The sequence below is a fragment of the Clarias gariepinus genome, chromosome 21 (genome assembly GCF_024256425.1).
Source record: "Clarias gariepinus isolate MV-2021 ecotype Netherlands chromosome 21, CGAR_prim_01v2, whole genome shotgun sequence".
NCBI lineage: Eukaryota > Metazoa > Chordata > Actinopteri > Siluriformes > Clariidae > Clarias > Clarias gariepinus.
In genome coordinates this window covers 557,501-585,000 of record NC_071120.1, presented here as the reverse complement: position 1 = coordinate 585,000, position 27,500 = coordinate 557,501, and the positions used below count along the sequence as shown (strand labels likewise).

General features: G+C 45.9%; 2 protein-coding genes and 1 pseudogene across 2 annotated transcripts in view; 2 read left to right on the top strand and 1 right to left on the bottom strand.

Moving 5' to 3' along the window:
- The window catches only part of lifra (LIF receptor subunit alpha a), a 21,813-nt gene extending 11,512 nt beyond the window's left edge, over positions 1-10,301 (top strand). The window contains exons 3-18 of the mRNA XM_053480969.1: positions 1-81; positions 205-358; positions 450-719; positions 1,605-1,734; positions 1,835-1,965; positions 2,051-2,193; positions 2,302-2,455; positions 2,656-2,720; positions 2,928-3,147; positions 3,281-3,475; positions 3,579-3,680; positions 3,816-3,965; positions 4,121-4,258; positions 4,392-4,485; positions 4,964-5,030; positions 6,686-10,301. The exon at positions 1-81 is cut by the window's left edge and continues 53 nt beyond it. Coding sequence (XP_053336944.1) covers positions 1-81; positions 205-358; positions 450-719; positions 1,605-1,734; positions 1,835-1,965; positions 2,051-2,193; positions 2,302-2,455; positions 2,656-2,720; positions 2,928-3,147; positions 3,281-3,475; positions 3,579-3,680; positions 3,816-3,965; positions 4,121-4,258; positions 4,392-4,485; positions 4,964-5,030; positions 6,686-7,207 — 2,616 coding nt within the window. The 3' untranslated portion in view covers positions 7,208-10,301. The remainder of the gene's footprint in view (positions 82-204; positions 359-449; positions 720-1,604; positions 1,735-1,834; positions 1,966-2,050; positions 2,194-2,301; positions 2,456-2,655; positions 2,721-2,927; positions 3,148-3,280; positions 3,476-3,578; positions 3,681-3,815; positions 3,966-4,120; positions 4,259-4,391; positions 4,486-4,963; positions 5,031-6,685) is intronic.
- LOC128509688 (uncharacterized) lies at positions 9,186-14,237 on the bottom strand (annotated as a pseudogene).
- Positions 14,238-16,361: 2,124 nt separating this feature from the next.
- The window catches only part of spef2 (sperm flagellar 2), a 30,705-nt gene continuing 19,566 nt past the window's right edge, over positions 16,362-27,500 (top strand). Inside the window, exons 1-12 of the mRNA XM_053480437.1 lie at positions 16,362-16,439; positions 20,478-20,580; positions 21,421-21,673; positions 21,763-21,933; positions 22,047-22,184; positions 23,193-23,269; positions 24,252-24,408; positions 24,939-25,127; positions 25,265-25,452; positions 25,799-25,937; positions 26,206-26,425; positions 26,692-26,774. Coding sequence (XP_053336412.1) covers positions 16,382-16,439; positions 20,478-20,580; positions 21,421-21,673; positions 21,763-21,933; positions 22,047-22,184; positions 23,193-23,269; positions 24,252-24,408; positions 24,939-25,127; positions 25,265-25,452; positions 25,799-25,937; positions 26,206-26,425; positions 26,692-26,774 — 1,776 coding nt within the window. The 5' untranslated portion in view covers positions 16,362-16,381. The remainder of the gene's footprint in view (positions 16,440-20,477; positions 20,581-21,420; positions 21,674-21,762; positions 21,934-22,046; positions 22,185-23,192; positions 23,270-24,251; positions 24,409-24,938; positions 25,128-25,264; positions 25,453-25,798; positions 25,938-26,205; positions 26,426-26,691; positions 26,775-27,500) is intronic.

The following is a 27,500-nucleotide window of genomic DNA, read 5'->3' as shown; positions in this document are numbered from 1 at the left end:
CTGAAGCTGTCATGGCGGAGCGACGCCTCGCTCTTCGACGTGGAGGTGTACCTCACTGAACTCATGGAGCTCGTCCTCAACGTAAGACCAATCAGAGAGCAGCATTTCATCACGTGACTGTCCTCTGATTATCAACTTGTGACTGAGACAGAGTATTGAGTGTGTGTGTGTCTGTGTGTGTGTGTGTGTGTGTGTGTGAGACAGGAGAGTGTTTGGGTGGAGCCCAACCCTCAGACGGGGAACCGTGATTGGTTGTGGCGGTCGGCCGTGCCTCTGGAGTGCACCTCCCACTCTATACGCCTGAGAGCGCGACACATGGACGCAGTAAGCCAGTGGAGCCCCCTGCTGACCTTCCGCGGTGATTACACCTCATTACTAACGCTTACGATGATAGTAATAGTGATAATTATGTGATTAGCGCGGTTACTGACCTGTGTGTGTATGTGCAGGTATGGACGTGTCGGACCTGCCCAGCCCCCTTATGTACCCTCAGGATTCGATCCTGGAGGTGGGCGGGAACGTGACGGTGTGCTGCATCATTCCGAATAACACGAACATCAGGTTGATGTACGGGACCCGGGAACTGGTGGTGACCAGACTGAGCCCCAGGAGCTACAGCGCCACCATCACCAACCTGCAGAAGTCCTCCTACACCGGCACCAACGCCGTCTGTTACTCTGAAACCACCATGCTCACCGGCACCGTGCTCTTCATCGGCCGTGAGTCTCACTATCCTCCTGTCTCACTGTCCTCCTGTCTCACTGTCCTCCTGTCTCACTGTTCTCCTGTCTCACTGTCTGCCTCTCTCACTGTCCACCTGACTCACTGTCCATCTGCCTCACTGTCCACCTGACTCACTGTCCGCCTGTCTCACTGTCCTCCTGACTCACTGTCTGCCTGTTTTACTGTCCTCCTGTCTAACTGTCCTCTCATTGTCCATCTGTCTCACTATCCTCCTGTCCTCCTGTCTCACTATCCTCCTGTCCTTCTGTCTCACTGCCCACCTGACTCACTGACTGCTTGTCTCTCTGATCGCCTGTCTCACTGACCGCCTGGCTTATAATTGTTTTACTTACCATGGCTTACTCATTGTCCCTCTGTCTCAATGCTTGCCTGCCACAGTGACCTCCTGTCTCACTGACTGTCTCACTGACTGTCTCACTGACTTCCTATCCCACTGACCTCCTGTCTCAGCCTTGTCTTACCATATGTCTCACTCAATGCCTGTTTCACTGTCTCTCTGTCTGCTCGTCTTATCATTGTCTTACTCACTGTGTTACTGCTGCCTGTCTTACTGACCACCTTTTAATGGCTTGTCATGGCTTATCATTGTCTTACTCACCATGTTTGTCACTCTTTGTCCACCTGTCTCCTATCTGACTGACCATCTGTCTTACCCCCTGTCTTACTCTCTATCTGTCTCACTGTCTGCCTGTCTCAGTGACTTCCTGTCCCGCTGACCACCTGTCATATCATTGTCTTACTTACCATATGTCTCACTCGATGTCTGTCTCACTGTTCACCTGTCTCACTGTCTGTCTGCCTGTGTGTGTATATGTGTGTATGTGTGTATGGTGTGTGTGTGTGTGTGTGTGTGTGTGTAGACCCCCCAGGTGATGAGGGTCTGCAGTGTGAAACACGAGATCTACAAACGGCTGAGTGTCGCTGGAGCAAGGGACGAGACACGGGTTATCAGAAACGTGATTTACTCACCAAGTACACTCTGAACAACAGGTACACACACACCCACACACACACACACACTCACACACACACACACACACACACACACACACATAGAGGTGACTGAACCTGTGCTCGTTGTGTGTGTTAGGAGTTGTACCGTGGACAGGATAGAGAGGAGGCCGTGTCGCTCTGAACGCTGGGAGACCAGCTGGACGCTGGTGGCCAGGAACCCCCTGGGCACGGTCCAGCTTTCTGACTCCGCCCCCATGGACCAGCGCAGTAAGAACATTACCAGCCAATCAGAACAGAGGAGGCCGTCTGTGGTCCTGCAGTGTGTCTAATCTGAGTGTCTGATCTCCTGCAGTACGTCTGCTGGCGCCGACGAGCGTGATGTCGGAGGTCGAGGCGTGGGAGGCGCGTGTGAGGTGGAACTGGACGGTGGACGCCTACAGAACCCTGGACCTGCTGTGTGAGGTGCAGCTGGAGAGCGGAGGACACGCCCACACTGTGAGTCACCGCTTCATCACAATCAGCCAACCTGTACGAGTCTCTGTCTGCAAACTAAACCAATACGTGTGTGTGTGTGTGTGTGTGTGTGTGTGTGTGTGTCTGCAGCGTAACTACACCGGGCGGGGTCTCTCCTCTGTGGTGTTGGACAGGCTGAGACCGGACACTGGGTACTCCTTCTCCATCCGCTGTGCGTCTCTGCACTACTTCTGGCGTTGGGGAGACGGGAGCGCCCCCTACAGCCTGCACACGCTCACAGACCGTGAGTTACTCTGTCACCAGTCAGACTTTACACACATCAGACAGCGCAGACTCCGCCCACACCATCATCTCCCCTTATTTGTGTTACCATGGTAACGACAGGGATGCTGCGAGGTGGTCAGTGGGCGTGGCTTTAGGATCGTACTACCACAGTCTCCTGTAATAATGACTAATGTGTGTGTGTGTGTGTGTGTGTTTTAGGACCTAAAGCTCCAGACATGTGGGTGTGGAGGACAAGTGAAACTACAGGACAGGTCACATGGAAGGTATACACACACACACACACACACACACACACACACGCAGTACATATCATTAATGATGAGGAAGAAATGTATTCTATCTATTTATTCTAATATTTATTCTCTCTCTGTCTCGCTCCGTCCCTCTCTCTTTCTGTCCCTCTCTGTCTGTCCCTCTCCCTCTCTCTGTCTGTCCCTCCCTCTCTCTCTGTTCCTCCCCCTCTCTCTCAGGCTCTCTCGCGCAGGGACAGTCACGGTGCTCTGACGGCGTACGAGGTGTCTCAGAGAGACAGGGAGGGAGACGGGTGGACGACTGTCTCTCTCCCTCCGACTGTATCCAGCGCTCCCATCACACTTAGCAACAGCAGTGATGTCACAGTCGCCGTGGCGGCGCGGAACTCGGCCGGTCTCTCCGAGCGCAGCACGCTCGTCGTCCCACAATACACTGCAGGTGGGGGGGCGGGGCTTATCTAATCATTTCCTTAATTATAATAATAATAACCAACAGTGAGTGTATTAAACTCTCTTCTGGAGTCTTAACACACCAACGCGGCGCGTGTGTGTGTCCTCGTCTCTTCCTGTAGACTCTGAGTTGTCCGTGCCTGAGCTGGTGAGTAATGGAGGAGAAGGAGGTTTAACCGTTTCCTGGAACGTTGAGCAGAACGCCACTCAGGGCTACGTGGTGGAGTGGGTGCCCTCCTGCTGCCCCGCCCACTCCGTCTGCCTCGTCCAATGGGAGAGAGTCTCGTCCTCCAACAGCAGCGCCGTGGTCCAATCAGGTCCGGGGGAGTCTCTGGTGTTTCAGGGAAAAGTTTCCAAATATAACTAATCTGATGAGTGTTAGGTTAACCGGTGTGTGTGTGTGTGTGTGTGTGTGTGTAGAATCTCTGGACCCTGGAGTGCAGTACACACTCTCTGTGTTCGCTCTGCTCCCTGAAGCCTCAGTGCTGCTCAGGAGGTACCACGCGTACGGGCAGGAGCAGGGTAAGGGCGCGGCGCCCCCTGGTGGAGGGGTGAAGGGAACAGCGCAACGTAAAAAATAACCTGACAGTACCACATATATACTGCTCACGTCACAGGTGTGTGTGTGTGTGTGTGTGTGTGTGTGTGTGTGTGCAGTTCCCCCTCAGTCTGTAGGGGCGCTGTCGGCTCGTCAGTCGGGCTCGGACGTCGTCCTCACCTGGACTCCCGTTCCTGTGTGTGAGCAGAGAGGGTTCGTCCTGGGACACACCGTGTACATGTCCGACGCCTCCGTCCTCAACCTCATAGGTGTGTCTCTCTCTCACACACACACACACACACACACACACACACACACACACACACACACTGGAATGTATATACCTATCCTCTTACAGTCATCATTTTAGCTCATGCTGTGTGTGTGTGTGTGTGTGTGTGTGTGTGTGTGTGTGTGTGTGTAGCCAATCTGACAGACCCCTTGTCGAGCTCGTACACAGTGAGGGGCGTGTCCCTGGGCACCTATAAGTTCGCGGTGAGGTCGTACACGTCCGCCGGAGAGGGACTGGAGTCCACCGTCTCCATCATGACCGAGTCTGACAGTAAGATCGCTTACCGCCGCTTTAAACGTCCCGCAGTGACTCCATTCACACAGCAGGGGGCGTGGCCCACTAACGCTCTGTGTCTCTGTGTGTGTGTGTGTGTGTGTGTGTGTGTGTGTGTGTGTGTGTGTAGCTAACATGATGCTGGTGGAGATCCTGGTGTCGTTAGGAGTGATGTCCCTCTGTCTCGCCATCATCACCACCGTCTGCTACAAGAAGAGAGAGTGGTGCGTTTCTCCTCACACACACACACACACACACACACACACACACACACACACGTGTGTGACTAATCCCCGGGTGTGACCCTCATGACCTGACTGAGTGAGAGTGTTTAAACATTCTGTGTGTGTGTGTGTGTGTGTCACACTCCGCGCTCCGTCCAGGTCTAAAGGTCACTTCACACTGCTCAGTGGAACCTGTTTCCATGGTAACAGACATCATTTCCGGCTAGTGTGTTTAAACTGGACAGGATTGAGCACCAGCACATAGTGCAGAGTCAACCACACACACACACACACACACACACACACACACACACACACATGTACAGAAACACACACACACACACAGACTCCTACACAGACTGCACTGTTCATGATGATAGACATAACGAATAGTGAAACTCCTCAGTGTGTAATTTGTCATCATCCTGTGTGTGTGTGTGTGTGTGTGTGTGTGTGTGTGTGTGTTATTTACATTCAGGGTGAAGAAAGCGTTCTATCCAGAGATTCCCGGCCCTAAGCTCACTGGGGATTGGTCAGCGCCAACGGTAAACACACACACACACACATAAATACACACACACACACACACACACACACACACACACACACAGAGATCTACAGTGCCTTGCAAAAGTATTCACACCCCATGAGTGGAAGGAAAATGGGTTTCCAATGTTTTTACAAATAAAAATCTGAAACGTGTGGTGTGCATTAGTATTCAACCCCCTAACTAAACTCCAGTGGAACCACAATCACCTTCAGTCACCCCAGTCACAGAGTCCAGCTGTGTGTGATTTAATCCCAGTATAAATACAGCTGTTCTGTGAAGCCCTCAGGTTAGTTAGAGAACATTAGTGAACCAACAGCATCATGAACCCCTGAGGAACACAGCAGACGGGTCAGGGATAGAGTGGTGGAGAAGTTTAAAGCAGGGTGAGGTTATAAAGAAACATCCCAAGCTTTGGACATCTCTCAGAGCGTGTGTTTAATCCATCATCTAAAAATAGAAAGAGTCTGGCACCACTGCAAACATACCAAGACATGGACGTCCACCTAAACTGACATGAGAGCGTTAATCAGAGAAGCAGGGACGCTGGACAGAATCTTAGAAGAAAACCTGTTCGAGTTCTGCAAAAGACCTGAGACTGGGGCGGAGCTTCACCTTCCAGGAGGACAACGACCCTAAACACACAGCCGGAGCTACAGTGGAAGGGTTTAGATCAAAGCCTAGTCATGTGTTAGAACGGCCCAGTCAAAGTCCAGACCTAAATCCAGTGGAGACTCTGTGACATGAAAATCACTGCTCACAGACGCTCTCCATCTGATCTGACTGAACTTCAGCTGTTGGCCGAATAAGAGTAACGGACACGATAACGTCACCCTCCAGATGTGCAGTGACACCCCGAAGACCTGCAGGGCTCACAGTCAGGGGGTTCTACTCACTACTGACTCAGGGGGGTGAAGACTAATGCACACCACACTGTTCAGATATTTATTTGTAAAGAAAATTAAAAACGGTTAATGATTTTCTTCCCAGTGATGTCACCTTGTGTCGCTCTGCTACACAAAATCACATTAAACACATTTACGTTTGTGGCTGTAACGAGACAACGTGTGGAAAAGATCACGGGGTGTGAATACTTTTGCAAGGCACTGTATCTGCAACTATAGACACATATAAATACACACACACACAAATACACACCACACTACAGACACACACACACACACACATACATCAGGGTCACTGATTAACTCTGTTCCTGAGTCTTTAATGTGTAACTGTGGAGTTAATCATTGACCCTCATGTATAAGTGTGTGTGAGTGTGTGTGAGTGTGTGTAAGTGTGTGTGAGTGTGTGTGAGTGTGTGTAAGTGTGTGTGAGTGTGTGTGAGTGTGTGTGAGTGTGTGTGAGCGTGTGTGAGCGTGTGTGAGTGTGTGTGAGTGTGTGTGTGTATGTAGTGTTAACGTACACACACAGTGTGTAGTTTAAACATCATGTGACTCTGTGTGAGCTCTAAGAAACAGTTAGGATCACGCTCAGCTCTATTATTTATGTGATTATAAAACATGTCCCCGGTGTGTGTGTGTGTGTGTGGTGTCTGTGATGTGTGTGTGTGTTGGGTTTGTGTGTGTGGTGTGTGTGTGGTGTGTGTGTGTGGTGTGTGTGTGTGTGTGTGTGTGTGTGTGGTGTGTGCAGGGTCCGCTGAACTTGAAGCCGCCGGCCCACAGCCTGGTGCACATCGTGGAGAGCCCGGATAAGGAGGGGCTGGTCACGGTGCCGGGCGGGCAGGAGGACGGTCACCGTGACGACGAGGGCGATAACCAGAACGTGGAGCTGGACACGGACTCGGACGATCCCGCCCTGCTGCGCTACTACAACCAGCTGGTGAGCGACGCCTCCGACTGTTCCAGCAGCTCCATGGACTCGGCGCAGACGCAGGTCACCTACACGGGGATCCAAAGCCCCGCCTACCGGCCCCAGGCACAGGCCGAGGCCCGGTTCGAGGAGGAGGAGGCGCCCCGGGAGGAGAGTCCCGGCGGGGGGTACAAGCCCCAGTGCTCCTGGAGACCCGACTCGCCCGGGATCGAGAACCTCTGCGGCTCGCTGGGAAGCCCGACCTCGGTGACGTCGTCACAGTTCCTCATTCCAGAAACTCCAGAGGAACATCCAGAGTCGTCGGGAAGCTGGTTCCAGAACCTCCTGTCCGGAAAATTCTAAATAGCGTGAAGGAATCATGATATGGATGAATAATTATGGGATGGACCACAGCGTTAAGGACACTTCAGATTCTCATCAGTAACCCTGCATTCCATTATGGACGAGGCCGCCGTCTTCAGAGGGAAGGTTAAAGGTTGCCGTCTTCCTCTAGTGATGGACTGGACGTTTACGAGCTCTGACGTTGACCTCGTAAGGTTTAATTATGAATGATGTGATGGGCGGTGACACACTACTGTACTGCAGAGGCTGAACATTTCACTTCATCTTTAATGACATGTACACAGTGTTCCTGATGATCAGCGAGCTAACAGGCTAATGTAGCTAACAGGCTAATGTAGCTAACATTAACCGCACATTAGCACCAGTTACATGTCTCCCTGTGTATAAACATATATATATATATATATATAGTGTATGTCCTATAGAGGGCGCTGTGCTGGACCGCGCAGCTTGGTTCCTTAGTAGGGTGACGGTCAGTGTTACCTTTCAGGTATGAAGCGCTCTGATGTTTAACCTACAGGTCACACTGGCTCTGATATAAGCTCACGGATATAACGGCATTATTTAGAAAATGAACATGAAAAGACATGAGGGGCGGGGCTAACCCGGGAGCCAATCAGGTCGCTGTGCCTGCGCGACACTACAGTGCTTGTTCCTGTCGTTTTTGCTAAGTGCTCTTACTTTACTGCCTTAAACCCTCCGCAGGTGATTAGCTCACCCAGCTGCAGACAGATGTTTAAGCTTCATAAGTGTGTCTGCTTCCGTACAGTGTTTGATGTTTTACAGATGTTTAAATGTTGCACATGTGTACAGTGCAGTAAAGGGAACTGTTAGTGTTTAAACTCCACCCAGCGTTCTCATAAACCGAACTGGGACGTGATCTTTATTTAGCGCTGGAGTTACGAGGCTAATGTAGCTACATCACCAAGAATCCTACCCTGGACTCCGCCCTCTAGATCCCCTTCATGGGCCACACCCCCTGAGCTCCTCCCCCATACTTTAACCTGTTTCCTTTACCCCACATCTTAATTATGTTCCCAATCTCACAGGCCACACCCAATAAAACTCTAAGGTCCTAATAATTATGTCCTGTGCTCTAGGCCACACCCCAACAACCCCGCCCAAAAATCATGTGTGTATAAACACCACATCTAAGCTCCACCACTGGATCCTGCTTCATATGTCACATTGCTCCACTTGATTGCACCTCCTTGGCCCCGCCCCTAAACTTTTCTATAGATAGTTCACAGTTAGCTTCTTAGCCCCGCCCCTGAACTCTGTTTCATAGTTAGTTCACACCTTCTAGACCCCACCCCTAGAGCATGTTCCACAGGTCACACCTTCAAAGCCCCACCCCTAAACTCTGTTCCATAGTTAGTTTACACCTCCTGGGCCTCGCCCTTAAAACCTGGTCCATAGGTCACACCCTGAGGCCCCGCCCCTAGATCACACCCCAGTACCCCACTAAATCCTGAAATCTAGATTTAGCTTGCTTTGATTGCACTTCTTAGCCACGCCCCTAGGCCTGTTTACACACCTCCTAGGCCCCGCCCCAGTACCCCACCCCATGAATCATGTCCTGTAGGCCACACCCCTTAGGTTTCACGTCCATGAATTTGATTGTAGCATCAGTTCAGTATTATTAATAATAAATTATATGAATTTATAAAAAAAAGTTTTTAGCGCCGTTAGTCTCATAGTTTCAGTGTAAAAATTAAAGAAAAATTAACTGCTTCGTGCTGTTAGTGTTACTGTTTAACAGTATGTGTGTGTGTGTGTGTGTGTGTGTGTGTGTTAGCGTGGTTAGCTCTCACCACGCTATGAGCACAGACCCTTCATCTCATCCCGGCGTGCCAGTCCACAGCGAGTGGGCGTGTGCTGATCATCACCACACACACGCTGAGGTGTGTGTGTGTGTGTGTGTGTGTTCACAGGAGTGTTAGACAGACAGGAGGGGGTAAGACAGGGAGCAGTGAGATCACAGAGAGGAGATCTGTCCCAGTCTGAGGGCAGTGTGAGGACGCCCCGTCTCCTGGGGACACGCCCTCATCACCGTGTAGAGGAGACAGGACGAGCCCACAATCACTGTCGCCATGGTTACGCAGCGGCACCTCGAGGCTGTTTGTTTCTGAGCAGAGAAATTAGTGAGGGGTCGTAAATAAACGAGTGATGAGAGAGGACGTGTAGGTAAAGGTGTAGCATCATCATCATCATCATCATCAGTTATCATTCATTAAAATATCAGCACACGCCTACTCTGTGTGTGTGTGTGTGTGTGTGTGAGAGAGACTTAAGCTTTAAATACTACTGTGAGATCTTGAGTTTTATTAAATGTCATTAACTGTATTTTATGTCAGATATTTTGTTGATTTAATTAGATTTAAGTTGTTGCCTATTTTTTTACTTCATTATTCAGTTACTCTAAGTTTTTCTCTGGTGTGTGTGTGTGTAAGTGTGTGTCAGAGCTGGAATCGGCTCACCTGAGACGAGCCCTGTGCTCTGATTGGTCGCAGGCTTGAGTGGTTGGGGGACGTGTGAACCTGAACAGGAAGTGGAAGCTGTTACATGACACAGTGACTCGTTAGGATGCTTTAGTGTTATTCACACTCTATTAAGCTGATGTGTGTGTGTGTGTGTGTGTGTGTGTGTGTGGTCATGTTTCGACTAGGGACACTAATTCTGTAATGACAGCTAGTGTCCTGCCCTGGTGGAGTTCCCCTAGGGAGGCAGCATGAGGACACGCGTCTTCCAGCAGCTTCTAATTCACAGGCTACTGCTAATCTAGTGCACTACACAGGGAAGGGGGGGGGGGCATTTGGGATAGAGCCTGTATCAGAACTGTATTACTGCCCTACATAGGGAGCAGGGGGTAGGGTGTAGGGAGCAGTTTGCGATTCAGTGCATAGTGACACTACAGACATTTGTGAGTAAACACTGCTAGAGATACGAAATGGAAATGTATTAATATTAAGTATTGTAATATTACATCTTAACACTAACACTGTTGCCTTTGTGTGTGTGTGTGTGTGTGTGTGTACATACTCTGAGACGCTAACATACCACATGTATAATGCTTAATAAAAAATAAACCTGAGTCTTGCTGTGTGTTTTTCATTATAATAATTCACGAAGAATCTCATCATTAATAATTATTTTACGTTTAGAATTGATTATTGATGATTTTTGTTCAATAAAAATGAATTATCAGAATGAACAGGTTATGAATTTATTTACAAACACTTGTCTATAATTTATATGACTCATTAATTAACGAGTACACAGTTGCTAGATTTCTGAACATTTCTTCACAAGTCATGGTGGTAATAATCAACACTACAGAGAGAGTTTCATATAAACTGCTGCTCAAAACATCTCTACAGTCAAATATTCCACCTAAATGATAAAGGATGTATTTCAGGGTGTATCTGAATATAAAAAAGAAGCTGTATGTAAAGTGAAAATGCTGAGAAAGACGAGAGGAAGTGTCACTCACTCATCATTATTGCTTTATCCTGTATTCAGGGTCGTGGGGGGCGGGGCCTATCCCAGGAGGCGTAGGGTACACCCTGGGCAGGGCACCAATCTATCGCAGGGCACACACACACACACACACTACGGGCAACCCGGCCTGTTAGTTAAGAGGGCTGCGTTCCAATCAGTAAGTAGTTTGTGAGAAGTAGACTGCGCAGGGAGCAGGAAGCACACTTTAAAGTACACTGCGGCACGGACAGCAGCAATCAGCTCTCCACTGCTCTTCCTGTGATATCCCGGATGTGAAGACCTGAATTTTATTTCCTGAATTTTGTTATGTGCATTTGTAAGGTTGAAAAATAATAAAAAATAAATATTGTAAATGCTGTTGGGAATTTTTTTCAACTTAGATTAAATTGCAATGCAGAAAAATTCAGACATTTTTTTTTCAGTTCATGTGGCGCCGCACTAGTGGTGAATACAGACATGACAGGTGGGGCGCAATGAACGGGAGGGAATTAGTGGAAAATAATAGGACAGTACCTATTCTAATTCATGCTTTTCTTTATTGAAAATAAAGATCGGACACTCGAAACTAAACAATCACACGCAAAGAAATGGATCATTAATACAAGTAAATTAAAATAACATCAGAGAAAAAGTGGAACAATAGTGCAACAATAACGGTTTAACGTCGGCATGTTAATTTCAGAGGAACAATATATAAGGAAACATTCGGTATTATATATGTCATTTCATTTATTCCAGTGTGTATGCTGATGTTTGTGTATTTTTGTTAAACATTAATATTTTATCAGGCAGTACTAGTCTGGCATTTCTAGTTTCCAGTGTGGCATCAGAACAGAAGGGAAGATCAATATCGTTCTACGCTTTTTGTTGTTCGTTGTTCATCGCATTTTGTGATGATCCCTAAATCACTCGTTGTGCCGTAGAGAATAATGGTGTTTATGCTTTTAAACATGTATAATTTAAGGCGGATGGAGCTTAAAGACAATGTAGAGAGGAAATATATCTGGGTATCACATTTATCATTTTGTTGACAAGTGGGGCTTAAAAATCCGCTCACCGCCTTAAGTGGGGAACAACAGAAAATGTTTGAGAACCACTGATGTAATTCAACCCCCTAATTTCGCTATGAAGAATTCTGGCACTAATATACAGTACTTCCAGTGTTCTCCACACACACACTTGGTAAAGAACAAAAAAGGAAGAAATTTTGTATTGCGTTCAGTTCAACTCAATAAACTTTTATTTGTGTAACACTTTTAACAGTTGTCATTGCTTTACACAATCAAAAGGAAAGAAGTGTGTATGATGTGAATGTGTATGAATCAGGTTGATCAGATCGTCACTGATGAACAAACTGATGGTGACGGTACTGATGGAGAAACTCCCTGAAATGGAGATGAAAGGAAACCAGGAGAGGATTAGTGATGGGAAGTTTAAATCATTTTAGTGACTCGGTTCTTTGAATCTCATTCATCAAAATGAACGAATCTTTTTTTGAGTAATTTAGTTCATTTTGTTCTTTTGATCAGAAATAAAATAAAATGTTGGTTTTCAATAAAAAGACCCCAACACGTCTACATACACAAATTCTGTCTATAGTTCCAGTAATGAAAATATTACAATACAGCTTTAGACATATTATAATAAACAGAATGAGCAGCTCACCATCATATCCTCCAGTCTAAGTCATTTATGGGAGTCACAAAACAACGAACGACTCGGATCAGAAGAGTCATTTAGAAAGAATCGCTCATTCCTGTTTCCTGTATATAACATACGGGGGTTTTGCGATGATTTGCCCAGTAGAACATGAACTAATCGCTCTCTAAGATACTCAATTCAATTCAATTCAATTCAATGTTATTTGTATAGCGCTTTTAACAATTGACATTGTCGCAAAGCAGCTTTACACAATCAAAAGAATTATTTACATTTGTATGGAATGTAAGTGTGCATGAATCAAGATGAGCAGATTGTCCCTGGTGAGCGAGCCGTGGGCAACAGTGGCAAGGAAAAACTCCCTGAGATGGTAATAGGAAGAAACCTTGAGAGGAACCAGACTCAACAGGGAACCCATCCTCATCTGGGTGAAACAGATAGCAGTAATTTATCTGCGGGAACTGGGATGTAAAGCAACCAATCACCTTACCGTCAACAAACCTGAGTGATCAATGAGAGTGAGGAGGACAGCATCCAAACATACCAGTTCACCATAATACTCTACGTCCATGAGTCCCCCAGATCTGCTCCTTTACCTAAGACTAATCTACTGTATTTATAAAAATGCTTGATTAAATAAATAGGTTTTTAGCCTGGACTTAAACACTGAGACTGTGTCTGAGTCCCGAACACTATTTGGAAGACTATTCCATAATTTTGGTGCTTTGTAAGAAAAAGCTCTGCCCCCAGCTGTAGTTTTCATAATACGCGGTACTGATAAGCAGCCTGCATCCTTTGATCGAAGTAGGCGTGGCGGGTCATAAGACACTAGCAGTTCACTCAGTTACTGTGGCGCGAGACCATTTAATGCTTTATATGTCAAAAGTAATATTTTAAAATCAATGCGAAATTTCACAGGGAGCCAATGAAGTGAAGATAAGATAGGGGTGATGTGCTCATATCTTCTGGTTCTAGTGAGGACTCTCGCTGCTGCATTCTGGACTAGCTGAAGCTTGTTTATGCACCTAGCTGAACAAGCAGACAGTAAGGCATTACAATAGTCCAACCTAGAGGTGATAAAAGCATGGACTAGTTTTTCTGCATCATTTAGCGACAATATATTTCTTATCTTGGCAATATTTCTAAGGTGAAAGAATGCTATTCTGGTAATATTATCTACATCAGCCTCAAATGAAAGGCTGGAATCTATAATCACACCAAGGTCTTTTACTGTTGCACTTGATGGAACAGAAAGGCCATCTAAAGTTACAGAGTGATCTAGAATCTTACTTCTAGCTGTATGCGGTCCTATGACTAGAACTTCTGTCTTATCAGGATTAAGCAGAAGGAATTTAATTAGCATCCAATTTCTTATGTCCTGCACACCTTGCTCAACTTTAGTAAGCTTGTTTTTCTCATCTGGTTTTGCTGAGACATATTCAAGGTCAAGTTCAAGTAGGCTTTATTGTCATTACAACCATATACAGTTAGTACACAGTGAAACGAAACAACGTTCCTCCAGGACCAAGGTGCTACATGCAACATAAATTTACAACATAAATTAACAGAGACACTAAACTAGCTAACCAAGAGGCCTAGTTAGCTGGCTAGCAGAGACAGGACAGAGAGACCTAACATAAATTACAACATAAATTAACAAAAACTAACTAGATAAGTATAACATTTTTAAAGACAACATAAAATGCACATGCAAATGTGCAAACAAGAGCAACAACAAAGTGACAGTACGCAACCACAACATAACAGAAAAAAAAATATTATAATAACTGTAATATAACTGTGTGTCGTCAACATAACAATGAAAACTAATACCATGCTTACGGATTATGTTGCCTAGAGGAAGCATGTAAAGGGAAAAAAGCAGTGGGCCTAAAACTGAACCCTGTGGAACACCAAACTCCACTAGAGAACATGCAGAATAATCACCATTTAAGTATACATACTGATAACGATGGGTCAGATAGGATCTGAGCCAGGAGAGGGCTGTACCCTTAATTCCTACTACATTTTCTAATCTGTGAAGAAGAATAGCGTGATCAATGGTGTCAAAAGCTGCACTGAGATCGAGTAATACAAGCATAATTACACAACCCTGATCAGAGGCCAATAGGAGGTCATTTACTACTTTAACGAGTGCTGTCTCTGTACTGTGATGAGGCCTAAATCCTGACTGATACAGTTCATGTATGCCATTTCTATGTAGATATGAACATAGCTGCTCCGCTACTATCTTTTCCAGAATCTTAGAGATAAAGGGGAGGTTTAATATTGGCCTGTAACTGGACAGCTGACAGGGGTCGAGGTCAGGTTTCTTAATAATCGGTTTAATAACTGCCAATTTTGGAACATACCCAATGCTGAGTGAAGAATTAATTATTCTCAACAGGTGTCCTGTTATTGCTGGTACTATCTGTTTAAGAAAATCTGTCGATACAGGATCTAATATACAGGTTGATAAATTTGCAGAAGAGATGAGTGAGATTAGTTCATTCTCTTCAAGGGGAGTAAAGTATTCTAGGTTCTGATCTGACATGGCTAGATTAACATCTGCATCAATTACATTGTCAGGTTTTAAAGTCTCAATTTTATAGCTGATACTTAAAATTTAATTATTAAAAAAGTTCATGAAGTATTGCATGATGTTGTTGTGGAGATTTCTGCAGTGGTCTTATTTCTGGTTAATTTGGCTACAGCATTAAATAAGAATCTAGGATTATTTTTGTTATTTTCTATAAGAGTGGAGAGATATGTTGATCTAGCTACACTAAGAGCTTTTCTATAGTTCAGGATGCTCTCCTTCCATGCTATTTGAAATACTTACAATTTAGTTTGACGCCATTTACGTTCTAATTTCCGAGCGGTCTGTTTTAAAGTGCGCGTGTGATCGTTATACCAGGGAGCAAGTTTCTTATCTCTAATAATTTTTCTTTTAACTGGAGCTACATTATCTAAGGTATAGTGAAATGTCGACTCTAAATATTCAGTCGCCTGATCGAGTTCTGTGGGGTCAGACGGTGATCTAATCAAAGTTTACATTTACATCACATTTAGGCATTTGGCAGACGCTCTTATCCAGAGCGACTTACATTTTTTTTTATCTCATTACACATCTAAGCAGTTGAGGGTTAAGGGCCTTGCTCAAGGGCCCAGAAGTGGCAACTTGGTGGTTGTGGGGTTTGAACCTGGGATCTTCCGAACTGTAGTGCAATGCCTTAACCACTGAGCTACCCCTGGACCTGAGTTGGGAACTCTGGGAGATTACTGATAAAACTCTGTGTGGTAGTTGATGTGAATGTACGTTTCATACGGTAGCGCGGCGCTGTGCGTACATTATTACTGTGACACACTTGAATTGAGACAAGATAGTGATCTGAGATAACTTCAGATAGTGGAATTGTGAATAAATTTCTTATACTTAATCTGAATAATATTATTAAATCTAAAGTGTGACCTGCTTTATGAGTGGGTCCTACTACACACTGATTTACTCCTACTGAGTCCAGTACGGACATAAATGCTGTTCTCAGAGGGTCTTCTGGGTTTTCAAAATGAATATTAAAATCTCCAGCAATTAATGTTTATCTGAGGCACGTTAAAGATTCATTTATGATCAGTTATGAAGGACCCATGACTAGAGAGGAACCAGACAGAACAGGAGAGAATAATAACCTTAGTGTATATTTAATAAATACTCTCTAAATTGGGTGAATATAATATCAGTTAATATAATGATATCTCTCTGTAAAACCTTTAACCATTATAACTCTTCCTAACTTTATTAACTAGTATTACTGACACACACACACACACACACACACTGTTAGATTTACCTCAGCACTCGGGAAGCTAAGCTAACGTTCGACGCGCGCTGTTACCATGGTGACCCCGGCGCGTGAGGAGGAACTGTAACCATAGCAACAAACCGTAAACAGTGAGTGTGTGTGTGTGTGTGTGAGTGTGTGTGTGTGACAGGAGCATTAAGTCTAAGTGAAGATGTCGGAGATCCTGTGCAGGTGGATCAACTCTGAGCTGGGACTATCAAAAACAGTCGGTGAGGAGTATTACTGTGTGTGTGTGTGTGTGTGTGTGTGTGTCACATGTACAGTAGGGGAGAGTGAGGTAAGATGAGCCACTTTTTACTTATGTTGCCCTGGATGTGAGAAAAAATGACACAGAAATAGAATGATAACATATTCCTTTATTTCAGGATGTCTCCTTTCAAATGTAATGATCAGAATCTATGTCTGATGAAGCTATCCAAAATAATGACCTATAAAAAAAAATGCTCCTGTGGTTCAACTTGCCCCAGATTAGGGGTAAATTGAACCTAGTCAGTGGGTAAACTGAGCCATCTTGGGGCAAACTGACCATGTAGTTTTTAAAATGTAAAACTGATCATATTGTGAAAACAAACCATTTTAACAGTTTTAAACCTGTGAGAACAAACCACCAGTTAGTTTCTAAACAAACCACCAGTTCAAAACCATCTATTCAAAAGAACTATTCAATATTCCAACTATCAAGGTTGCAGGGAAATATGAACTGTTGCTCCCTCCTTGCAGTTCCTCCAGCCTGTTGAGGTTGAGGTAGCTTCTTCAGCACATCATTGCGTGGGAAAGATGCCTCATCATTTTCCTTGAACACAAAGGTGGATTTCTTACTGCCAGTGATCCCTCGGATTCTTCTGAGAAATCTGGCACTCACTTCGTTGTCTGCAAAGCTGTCAATCAGGCCAATGTAATGGTGGCTCCTGGATTTGGATGCAAATCTTACGATGACAAAGTCACCAACTACCAGATCTGAGACATCTGGTTCACTTCTTTCATCGCTGGAACTCTCATACTCAGAAGTGTCTTCAAATGGGATGGGGACATCACTCTCCTCAGAGCTGCTTTCCACTGCAATTTTTGTCTGGGTTTGTTTCCTCTTCCGCATTCCTTGCTTTTTGTGGGTTATTTCTGTTTTGCCTTTCAGTTTATTTTTCCTTTCTTCATGGGCTCTCTCAATTGCCTGCTTTTCAGGTGTATCAGTCAGGATTCGTGTCTTCGAACGCTTTCGATTTGTTTGTTTCCTGGGCTGCTGAGTTTTGGGTAAGGGTAGAATATCAGTGGGAGACACATATCCAGCATGGTTGGGGTCACTTTGTGAACCACATGCATGTGCAGGGCGTGGTGAAGGTAGCTCAGCAGAAAGAGAGGCTGAAACCACAGGTGCAACACCTTCAGCGGCAGGCTGCTGCTCCAGGTTGGGCCTGTCTGACACCATGGATGGCTCAAACTCTGCATCAGAGAAGATATCTCTGTTGTAAGGGAAAATCCCAGTGGCTCTAAATCCCGATAAGATATTTCGTGGTGTCATTGCTGACATGAAAGCATCATTCACACAACCAGCAATTTGGTATATGCTGGCAGTTTTGCCTGGGTTGGACCTCATTCAGCCATTAAGAGCTCTGTTGTAATAGGTTTTAAATGGACCATACACACACTTATCCAGAGGCTGAAGGCGATGGGAAGTGTGGGGTGGAATTGTGAGCATTACAATACCACTTGTTTTTGCTAGGTCCAAAGTCTTCAGTGAAATGTGGGCTTCATGGTTATCCATGATTAGCAGCAGTGGCAGGTGAGGGGAGCACTTGGTCTGCTGAACCAGATGTTCAAGGAACACAACAAAGACATCTTCACTGATCCAGCCTGATCTTGTAGTGGTACCAATTGATCCCGGAGGTGCTCCTGCAATGAAGTGGTCTTTGTATCTAACCCTTGGGAAGATAAACATCGGAGGGACTGCGTTACCAGTCGCATTGACAGCACAGACTACAGTCACCAGTTCGCCTCTTTCAGCAGATGTGATGGAGCCCACTTGTTTTTTTCCTTTTTCTGCCACTACCTGCTTTGGTGTCTGTACTGTTGTTAATTGTTAAATTGGGGATCAATTTACCCCATAGCCTTTGGATCACTTTGCCCCATAGCCACCATTTTGAAAAAAACGGGCTAGCTTAGAAATTTAGGCTAATCTTTAGAAAACTTATTCAGATGATATTATATATTAGAAAGCCACCAACATGTATAATATATCATTTTAGACACAGATAATTTTTTTTTGATATTACAGTCAATTTACCTGATATGCAGAAATTTTACTTTGACAAGCAAAAAACATTTTTTTGTGTAATACAGACTTACCCCTTCTCCAATGTGCTCCTCTTTAATATAGCAGGATGGAAATGATGGGTGCTTCCTGGATTTATGGTCACATGACAAAACATGTACACAGTTACCTAGATACAAGGGGTGGGTCAACTTACCCACTGGCTCATCTTACCTCACTCTCCCCTACATGTTTAATCATTGTGTGTGTGTGTCAATTCAATTCAATTCAATTTTATTTGTATAGCGCTTTTAGCAATTTTCATTGCCGCAAAGCAGCTTTACACAGTCAAAAGAATTATTTAAGTTTGTATGAAATGTGAATGTGTATGAATCAAAATGGTCAGTTTGTCCCTGGTGAGCAAGCCGAGGGCGACAGTGGCAAGGAAAAACTCCCTGAGATGGTAATAGGAAGAAACCTTGAGAGGAACCAGACTCAACAGGGAACCCATCCTCATCTGGGTGAAACAGAAAGCAGTAAATGATCTGCATTTATACAGTGTGTAGGGTGGAAGGCAGTTCAGCTATAATAGCTGATGTTAATTGATGTTAATATGGAGTCCAGGTAGTTATTGAAGACCCAGGTAGACTTGTAGGAAGTTCCAGTCCTGAACTATCGAACTGTCAAGTCTCCAGAGAAACAGTTGCCAACACCAGTCAAGGCCAGAACCATTTTCTAGGTAGAGAGAATCATTCCCAGACACCAGACGCATCCCAGAGAGACACACGGGGCATCCATGTGACGAGATCTTCAGCCAGAAGCGGGGCACCAGGATGGGTCAGACAGGTCCGGAGGGCAGAGGGAGTCTGGATCACTGGCAGCTCAGGAACGACATGTGTAGCTCGACAGAGAGAGAGAAAGAGTGAAGGGGGAGACAGGAAGAGAGAGGAAAGAGAAAGAGGGGGGGAAAGAGAAGAAGAGGAGAGATAACAGTTAGGTCTGGTCACAGTCACACAATGTATAATGTGAATGTATATTAACTGTAGAGTGCAAGCAGAGACTCCGGCAGGACTAACTATGACATCATGAGACCATGAGTCCCGAACACTATTTGGAAGACTATTCCATAATTTTGGTGCTTTGTAAGAAAAAGCTCTGCCCCCTGCTGTAGTTGTAATAATACGCGGTACTGACAAGCAGCCTGCATCCTTTGATCGAAGTAGGCGTGGTGGATCGTAAGACACTAACAGTTCGCTCAGATACTGCGGCGCGAGAACATTTAATGCTTTATATGTCAAGAGTAGTATTTTAAAATTAATGCAAAATTTCACAGGGAGCCAATGGAGTGAAGATAAGATAGGGGTGATGTGCTCATAACTTTTGGTTCTAGTGAGGACTCTCGCTGCTGCATTCTGGACTAGCTGAAGCTTGTTTATGCATCAAGTTGAACAACCAGACAGTAAGGCATTACAATAGTCCAACCTAGAGGTGATAAAAGCAAGAACTAGTTTTTCTGCATCGTTTAGCGACAATATATTTCCTATCTTGGCAATATTTCTGAGGTGAAAAAATGCTATCCTGGTAATATTATCTACATGAGAATCAAATGAAAGGCTGGAATCAATAATCACACCGAGGTCTTTTACTGTTGCATTTGATGGAACAGAAAGGCCATCTAAAGTTACGGTGTGATCTAAAATTTTACTCCTAGCTGTATGCGGTCCTATGACTAGAACTTCTGTCTTATCCGGATTAAGCAGAAGGAAGTTAATTAGCATCCAATTTCTTATGTCCTGCACACATTGCTCAATTTTAGTAAGCAGTTTTTTCTCATCAGGTTTTGCTGAGACATATAACTGTGTATCGTCAGCATAACAATGAAAACTAATACCATGCTTACGGATTATGTTGCCCAGAAGAGGCATGTAAAGGGAAAAAAGCACATATGTCACATGTACAGTACATGTTTAATCACTGTGTGTGTGTGTGTGTGCCCCCACAGAGCCGCTGTCCCTGGCCAGAGAATTCTCTAACGGCTACCTGTTTGGTGAAGTTCTGCACAAACACCAGCTCCAGCAGGACTTCCACCTCTTCTCCAAACACAGGTCTGTGTGTGTGTGTGTGTGTGTGTGTGTGTGTGTGTGTGTGTGTGGTACAGCACGTTCACATCTACCTGTCTGTTATTATATGCAGAACTCTAGACTCACACACAGTGTGTTTATTTTATTAAACATGTTTAAACACTTGACAGTCAGAACATACGTGTAACTGCTTTAGGCCTTGTTCACACGGCCGTTAAGTTTTTGGATAAACGAACGCGCTCTGAACGTCCTAGACGTTTATGTTGCGGTTTGTAGTGGCGATCGATTAACTTCTACACCGGCGTTGGTTTGTCTCTGTCTAACGCCAGCCTGCAGCCCAGATTGTAGTTTGTGTGTTAACCTGTGGGGGCAGTGTGTCGGGAACTGGATATGAAAGCCCGCCGCTACCGGGTTCACTCTCTGACTGCACAACGTCGGATTAATAGACGTTTTTTTTTTGTGGTTTATGAAGAAATGCGAAAATTTCAGCATATGTTTTTCAACAACTTATTTTATATTATTTTGCCTTTTTCCGCATTTCCCTAAGTATAGCATGTAGGATCATGGGATATATCCGGTCCTCCGAAGCGTAAAATGAACGCGAAGTTGCGAAGTTTGTTGGGATTTGAACGCCAAGAAAAAGCTGCATGCAATGTTTTTTTGATGCCGTATAAACGCGCAGCCGGACAAACGCACGTCACCAAAGCCTGTGTGAACACTCTCATTGACTCCTATGTGTAGAAAACACTCGCCGCTTGATCCGTGCTCACCGGACGCTACGAACGCCAGAAAAAAACGCTCGAGGCCTTACTGTTAAGTCATGTGACCAGGGCTTGTTATAAGGTGTGTGTGTTTGTGTTTCAGCACAGCCAATGCCAAGCTAAACAACTTCACGCGTCTGGAGCCCACGCTGCAGCTCCTGGGCGTGCCCTTTGACCTGGGCATGGCCAAGGCGGTGATGCAGGGCCAGCAGGGGGCGGCCACACGCCTGCTGTACCAGCTCTATATCCTGCTGCAGAAGAAGAAGCGCCTGGGGCTGACGGGCACCATGCTGGAGACCATGCAGCCTGCGGCGGTGGCCAGACTGCACCGAGTGGAGAAGCAGATCTACACCCAGGTGCCCCGCCCACTCCCTGTCTGTTCACCAGGCTACATGTGCTCGGTGTGTGTCCTGGTACAACTGAGGTGTGTGTGTGTGTGTTACAGCGCTTGAGGGCGATGGTAAAGCGGGAAGCAGATGTGAAGATGCAGAAGATCGCACAGAGATTTGATAAGAGAGGACGCGAAGCCTACAGCCGCTCAGTGATCGCTGAACTGGAGCGAGAGGAGAGACGGCGCCACCTGCAGGAACAGATGAGACTGCAGGACATCCAGAAGGTCCAGTTGGGTCACTACACAGCTGTTATTCTAATGAATTGAGAATTATACTAGGTCCATCATATCTGTGTGTGTGTGTGTGTGTGTGTGTGTGTGTGTGTGTGTGTGTGTAGCATCGACAGGCACGTAAGAAGCAGCAGGAGATCATGGACCGTATTCAGACAGCTGTAGTACAGGTCCCCAAACCACCGGCGAGTCTCTCTGTCCGAACAATGAGTAAACACAGACCACACCAGAACCTGGACCTTCAGGTACACACACACACACCCTTATTCAAAGCAACTTACATTTTTATCTCATTATACATCTTAGCAGTTAAAAGTCAGGGATCTTACTCAAGGGCCTTACAGTGGCAACGTGGTGGTGGTGGGTTGTGGACCTGAGACCTTCCAATCAGTCCCACTGACCCTGTACATGCCACCAGCTTTCACTTGCACCTGATAAAAGTTCTCTATTGCTTTTTGTAGATCAATCAGAACACACTGTTCAGCTGTCGGCCAACCAAAACACACTGTACTGCTCTCGGCCAATCAGAACACACTGTACTGTTAACGGTCAATCAGAACACACTGTTTATCTCTCGGCCGATCATAACACACTGTACTGCTCTCGGCCAATCATAACACACTGTTTAGCTCTCGGCCAATCATAACACACTGTTCAGCTCTCGGCCAATCATAACACACTGTTCAGCTCTCGGCCAATCATAACACACTGTTCAGCTCTCGGCCAATCAGAACACACTGTTCAGCTCTCGGCCAATCAGAACACACTGTACAGCTCTCGGCCAATCAGAACACACTGTGCAGCTCTCAGCCACTCAGGACACACTGTTCAGCTCTCGGCCAATCATAACACACTGTTCAGCTCTCGGCCAATCAGAACACACTGTTCAGCTCTCGGGCCAATCAGAACACACTGTGCTGCTCTCAGCCAATTAGAACACACTGTTCAGCTCTCGGCCAATTATAACACACTGTGCAGCTCTCAGCCACTCAGAACACATTGTTCAGCTCTCAGCCACTCATGACACACTGTACAGCTCTCGGCCAATCAGAACACACTGTTCAGCTCTCAGCCACTCAGAACAAACTGTACAGATCTCGACCAATCAGATGACACTGTACAGCTCTCGGCCAATCAGAACACACTGCACTGCTCTCGGCTAATCAAAACACACTGTACAGGTTTAGCATGTAGCAGTTTTTAATTCTACGTCTATTCCACATTTATTTATTTGAGTTTGTTTGTTTATTCAGAAGGTTCATCATCAGATCAGTGAATTTGAGAAGAACATGAAGAGACTGTCTCCTGCATCCTGTCCAGCCTCCGTCAGGTAATGAGAGAGAGAGAGAGAGAGAGAGAGAGAGACTCTAATGTACGACCTGTGGTAAAGTTTACACACCCCAAGAGATTAGAGCTGTCAGATTCAATTCAATTTTCAATTCAATTTTATTTATATAGCACTTTTAACAATGGTCATTGTCTCAAAGCAGCTTCACAAAAATGAAAGAAATTCATAAAAAAAAAAAAATTATAAAATACAAATATATTTTTAAAATAATAATAATAATAATAATTTGTGTATGTGTGAGAAAAATGTGTCTAGATAATAATGATATGAATGAATGAAATGTCTCTGATGAGCAAGCCAAGGGTGACGGTCACAGTGGTAAGGAAAAACTCCCTGAGATGGTAATAGGAAGAAACCTTGAGAGGAACCAGACTCAACAGGGAACCCATCCTCATCTGGGTGATAACAGATAGAGATGATATAACATCATGTGTGTGATGCAGCTGAAAGTACAATATAACAGAAGTTGTGTAGATTAACATGAAGTCCAGTTCAGCACAGGGAGTCAGTAGGTGCAGAGAGCAGATGGGGTCTGGATCACTGGGAGCACAGGAGCAGGATGGTAGCTCCAGCCATCATAAAGCAGAATCTAGCTGGAGCTGGTCCTTCTCTGGATGCCTCAGGATCCTCACAGGGTTGGCCTTTGTCTACTTATGCTGGTACAATCTCCAGATGCCTCGGGATGGGTAGAAAAGTACAGAACAGATGGAGAGAACTGGCGTAGTTGCCATTCAGGATAGATGTACTGGAGTATGAGGTTATGGGATGAGTTACGCATACGCCGGATTAAAGAGATGGCGGTGTGTGTTTCTCAGGGCTCAGGTCTCCATTAGCTTATTAGCTCCATGTTGTGTTCACACTCATCATTAGAAAAGGTCATGTGATAGAGCTTTCTTTTCTAAATATTAAAGGTAATGGAAACACTTCTATGGAATAATGTGTGTGTTTATGTGTGTGTGTGCAGCGTACAGCTCAATGACATGATGATGGAAGACTGGAGCAGTGCATACGTTCAGAAGATCAGGCAGCGCTTGGAGGAGGACGCCACGGCACGGGAACAGCGAGAGAAACGTCGCCGCCGAGCGCTAGTCCAGCAGCTGCACGCACACCAGAGCCACGAGGTGTGTTTACTTGACACACACACACACACACACAGAGGTTTGATTAGACAGAAGAGTGGTAGTGTAGTAAGGAGCTGATTTGTGTTCCTGAGGCTAGGGCACTAGGGCATCTCACCCGGGGGGCAGGCACTAGGACCCAGCGCAGTCCTGTGGGAGACACACAGCAGGTAACAGGTGTTGATGAGGAGGAAGAAACTTCTGTACTCATTACAGGATAAATATAACCTCCATTTCAAACACACACACACACACACACACACACACACACACACACACCGCTATGTGGAATAAATGAGAGCAGTGTGACACCCCTGAGACCAGGACTAATGACGTGCAGTCGCTGGAACCCACAGTGAGGGACACATCATCATCATCATCATCATCGTCATCAGGTCCACACAGGTGTTTTAGAGTCAGAGAATAACACACACACACACACACACACATACACACACCTGTGCACCTCTCTTCAGTCTCGTTGTATGTGTGTGTGTGTGTGTATGTGTGTGTGTGTGTGTGCGTGGCTGCAGGAGATGTTGCGGGAGGAGCAGCTGATGGCGCGGCTGATGCGTCAGTCTCAGCAGGAGAAGCGGATCGCGGTGCAGTTGATGCAGATCCGGCAGCAGAAGGAGGTTCTGAGGCAGAACCGCATCCTGAGGGAGCGACAGATCCAGGAACAGAGGCTCAGGGACTTCCAGCAGGCTCTCGACCGAGACGCGGTGAGGACACACACACACACACGCACACACACAATTTTACAAATGCACACTCCCTCACCTGTACTGTACATACACAGACATACCTGATGTGTGTGTGTGTGTGTGTGTGTGTGTGTGTGTGTGTGTGGGTGTCCCAGGCTCTGCTGCAGCAGGACCGGGTTAATCGGGAGGCGGAGCTGTGTAAAGAGCGGGAACTTCACCAGCGTCTTGCTGCTGAGCGCGCTCACGCCAAACACCTCAAACACTTCAACATCTGCAGGGGGATTCTCGACCAGATCGTGGACCTGGCAACCAAAGCGGGAGAATACCGTCTGCTCACTGCTAAGTGAGACACACACACACACACACACACACACACACTTACTGTTGTACACAAACCCAGTCCAAATGAAGAGGCGTGGCCTGTCTGTACCACTGAAAGGGGCGTGGTCTGTTAGACCTGTTAGAGCCGTGGCCTCCAGAGGAGTCACTAATATTTAGGTGTTTACTCAACCACCTGCACCCAGAACTGACTCCGCCTCTCTGCTGACACCCTGTCAGGAAGATGGGCGGAGCTAACCATACCGTCAACTGGATAGGATTATTGCAGCATCTTTTCAGTCAGTGACCAAGTGATAAAAAGTGTGTGTGTGTGTGTGTGTGTGTGTGTGTGTGTGTGTGTGTGTGTGTAGTCGGATCCCTGTGAAGATGATGAGGGAGTGGAAGGAGCTGTGGTTGAGCGGGAAGCCGCTGTACGAGTCGAGCCCTGAGGAGGACGTCGAGATGGAGAAACTCCACATCCTCAACGAGCAGGACTACAGCGACTACACCGTGAGGGGGAGGGGCAAGGGGGAGGGTCAGGGGGGGAGGGGGGAGTGTGAGAAAGATATCATAACATTATAAACAGTACCAGAACTCTTCTGTGGGTTTCTTTAATAAAAGAACCTGAGCAGAACCAGAACTATGACTAAAACCAGGTCAGGGCAAGAACTAGAACTAGAATCTAAACTAAAACCAGTATCAGAACTGGAACAAAAACCAGTAAAGAAACAGGTGTATAAATGTGTGTGTGTGGGTGTGTGTGTGTGTGTTGCATTAGAGTATGACGGGGGATTGGACTTGGCTGAAAGAAGGTGAGAGGAAAGCTCCGCCCCCCAATAACGACGTCCTGGGTCACATTGTCAGTCATCTGCGACACCTGGTTAACCCACCTGAGCTGGTAGCTCCGCCCCCCGCCCTCCCCCACTACACTCTCAAAGCCTGCGTCCTGGGAAAGGCCTGCTCTGGAAAGACCACCTGCCTCACCCGGATCAGCCAGGGTACTGCACACACACACACACACACACACACACACACACACACACGCACACACACAGACACACACACACATAGAGTCACATGGGTTATAAAACATGAATGGTGTGACATAAACATGTCCAGCCCAAGTTTTATTCTCCCCACGTATACAGACCACTTTAACCTGTACGTGATAATTCTATGTGTGTGTGTGTGTTCTGATGTTCCAGCGTGTTCTGTTGGAGTGTGTTAGAGCTGAATGCCGGTTGTGTTGTTGTGTGTTGTACAGTTCATGGGCTCCAGGTTCTGTCAGCTGATGCTCTGGTCCAGGAGGCGCTGGAAGCTCACTGCTCTGGAGAACCCGAGAGCGAGGTCTGTACAGATCTCACCTCACACCTCCATCCTCACACAGCTGTGTGTTCACATCAGTTAAGCCTTAGTCAGCTTTCCTCTAGCAGCTGTAGAAGCAACACCTGGGCCAGGTACAGCGTGAGAGTGATGTTCTTCTGAACAGGTCTGAGATCAGTATGGAGACGTGTTCCAGGAGGCACAAGGCTCGAGCAGCGTCTCACTCCACTGTCTGTTTCACTCTTCACTGTAATCTAAACTGTAACACAGACTGTGGAGATCAGACACGTCTATGGAGATCAGACACGTCTATGGAGATCAGACACGTCTATGGAGATCAGACACTTCTGTGGAGATCAGATATACAGTGGGTTTAGAAAAGAATCGCTCTATAACACTATAACACCAACATGTCAGAAAATTATAAGAACAAACTGAATTACTGATTTGGAAAGGGATCACCCCCTCCTCATGACTTCTCAAATCACCTCAATGGCACAAAAACCCATCAGATTATTAATTGTGATCAGCTGTGGTCATTTTGATCAGATCAGGACGAACAACTGAAGCATTTCAGACAAGGCAGTGTCAAAACATCTCCAGGATAAAGTTGTGTTAAGGCACAAGGCAGGAGATGGATACAAAACATTTCCAGGCTTTATCTCTGCCTAGAAGCTCAGGGCAGTATATCATTAAGAAGGTAAGGTTCAACACAGATATTATTAGAAAGGTAAGGTTCAACATTATTAA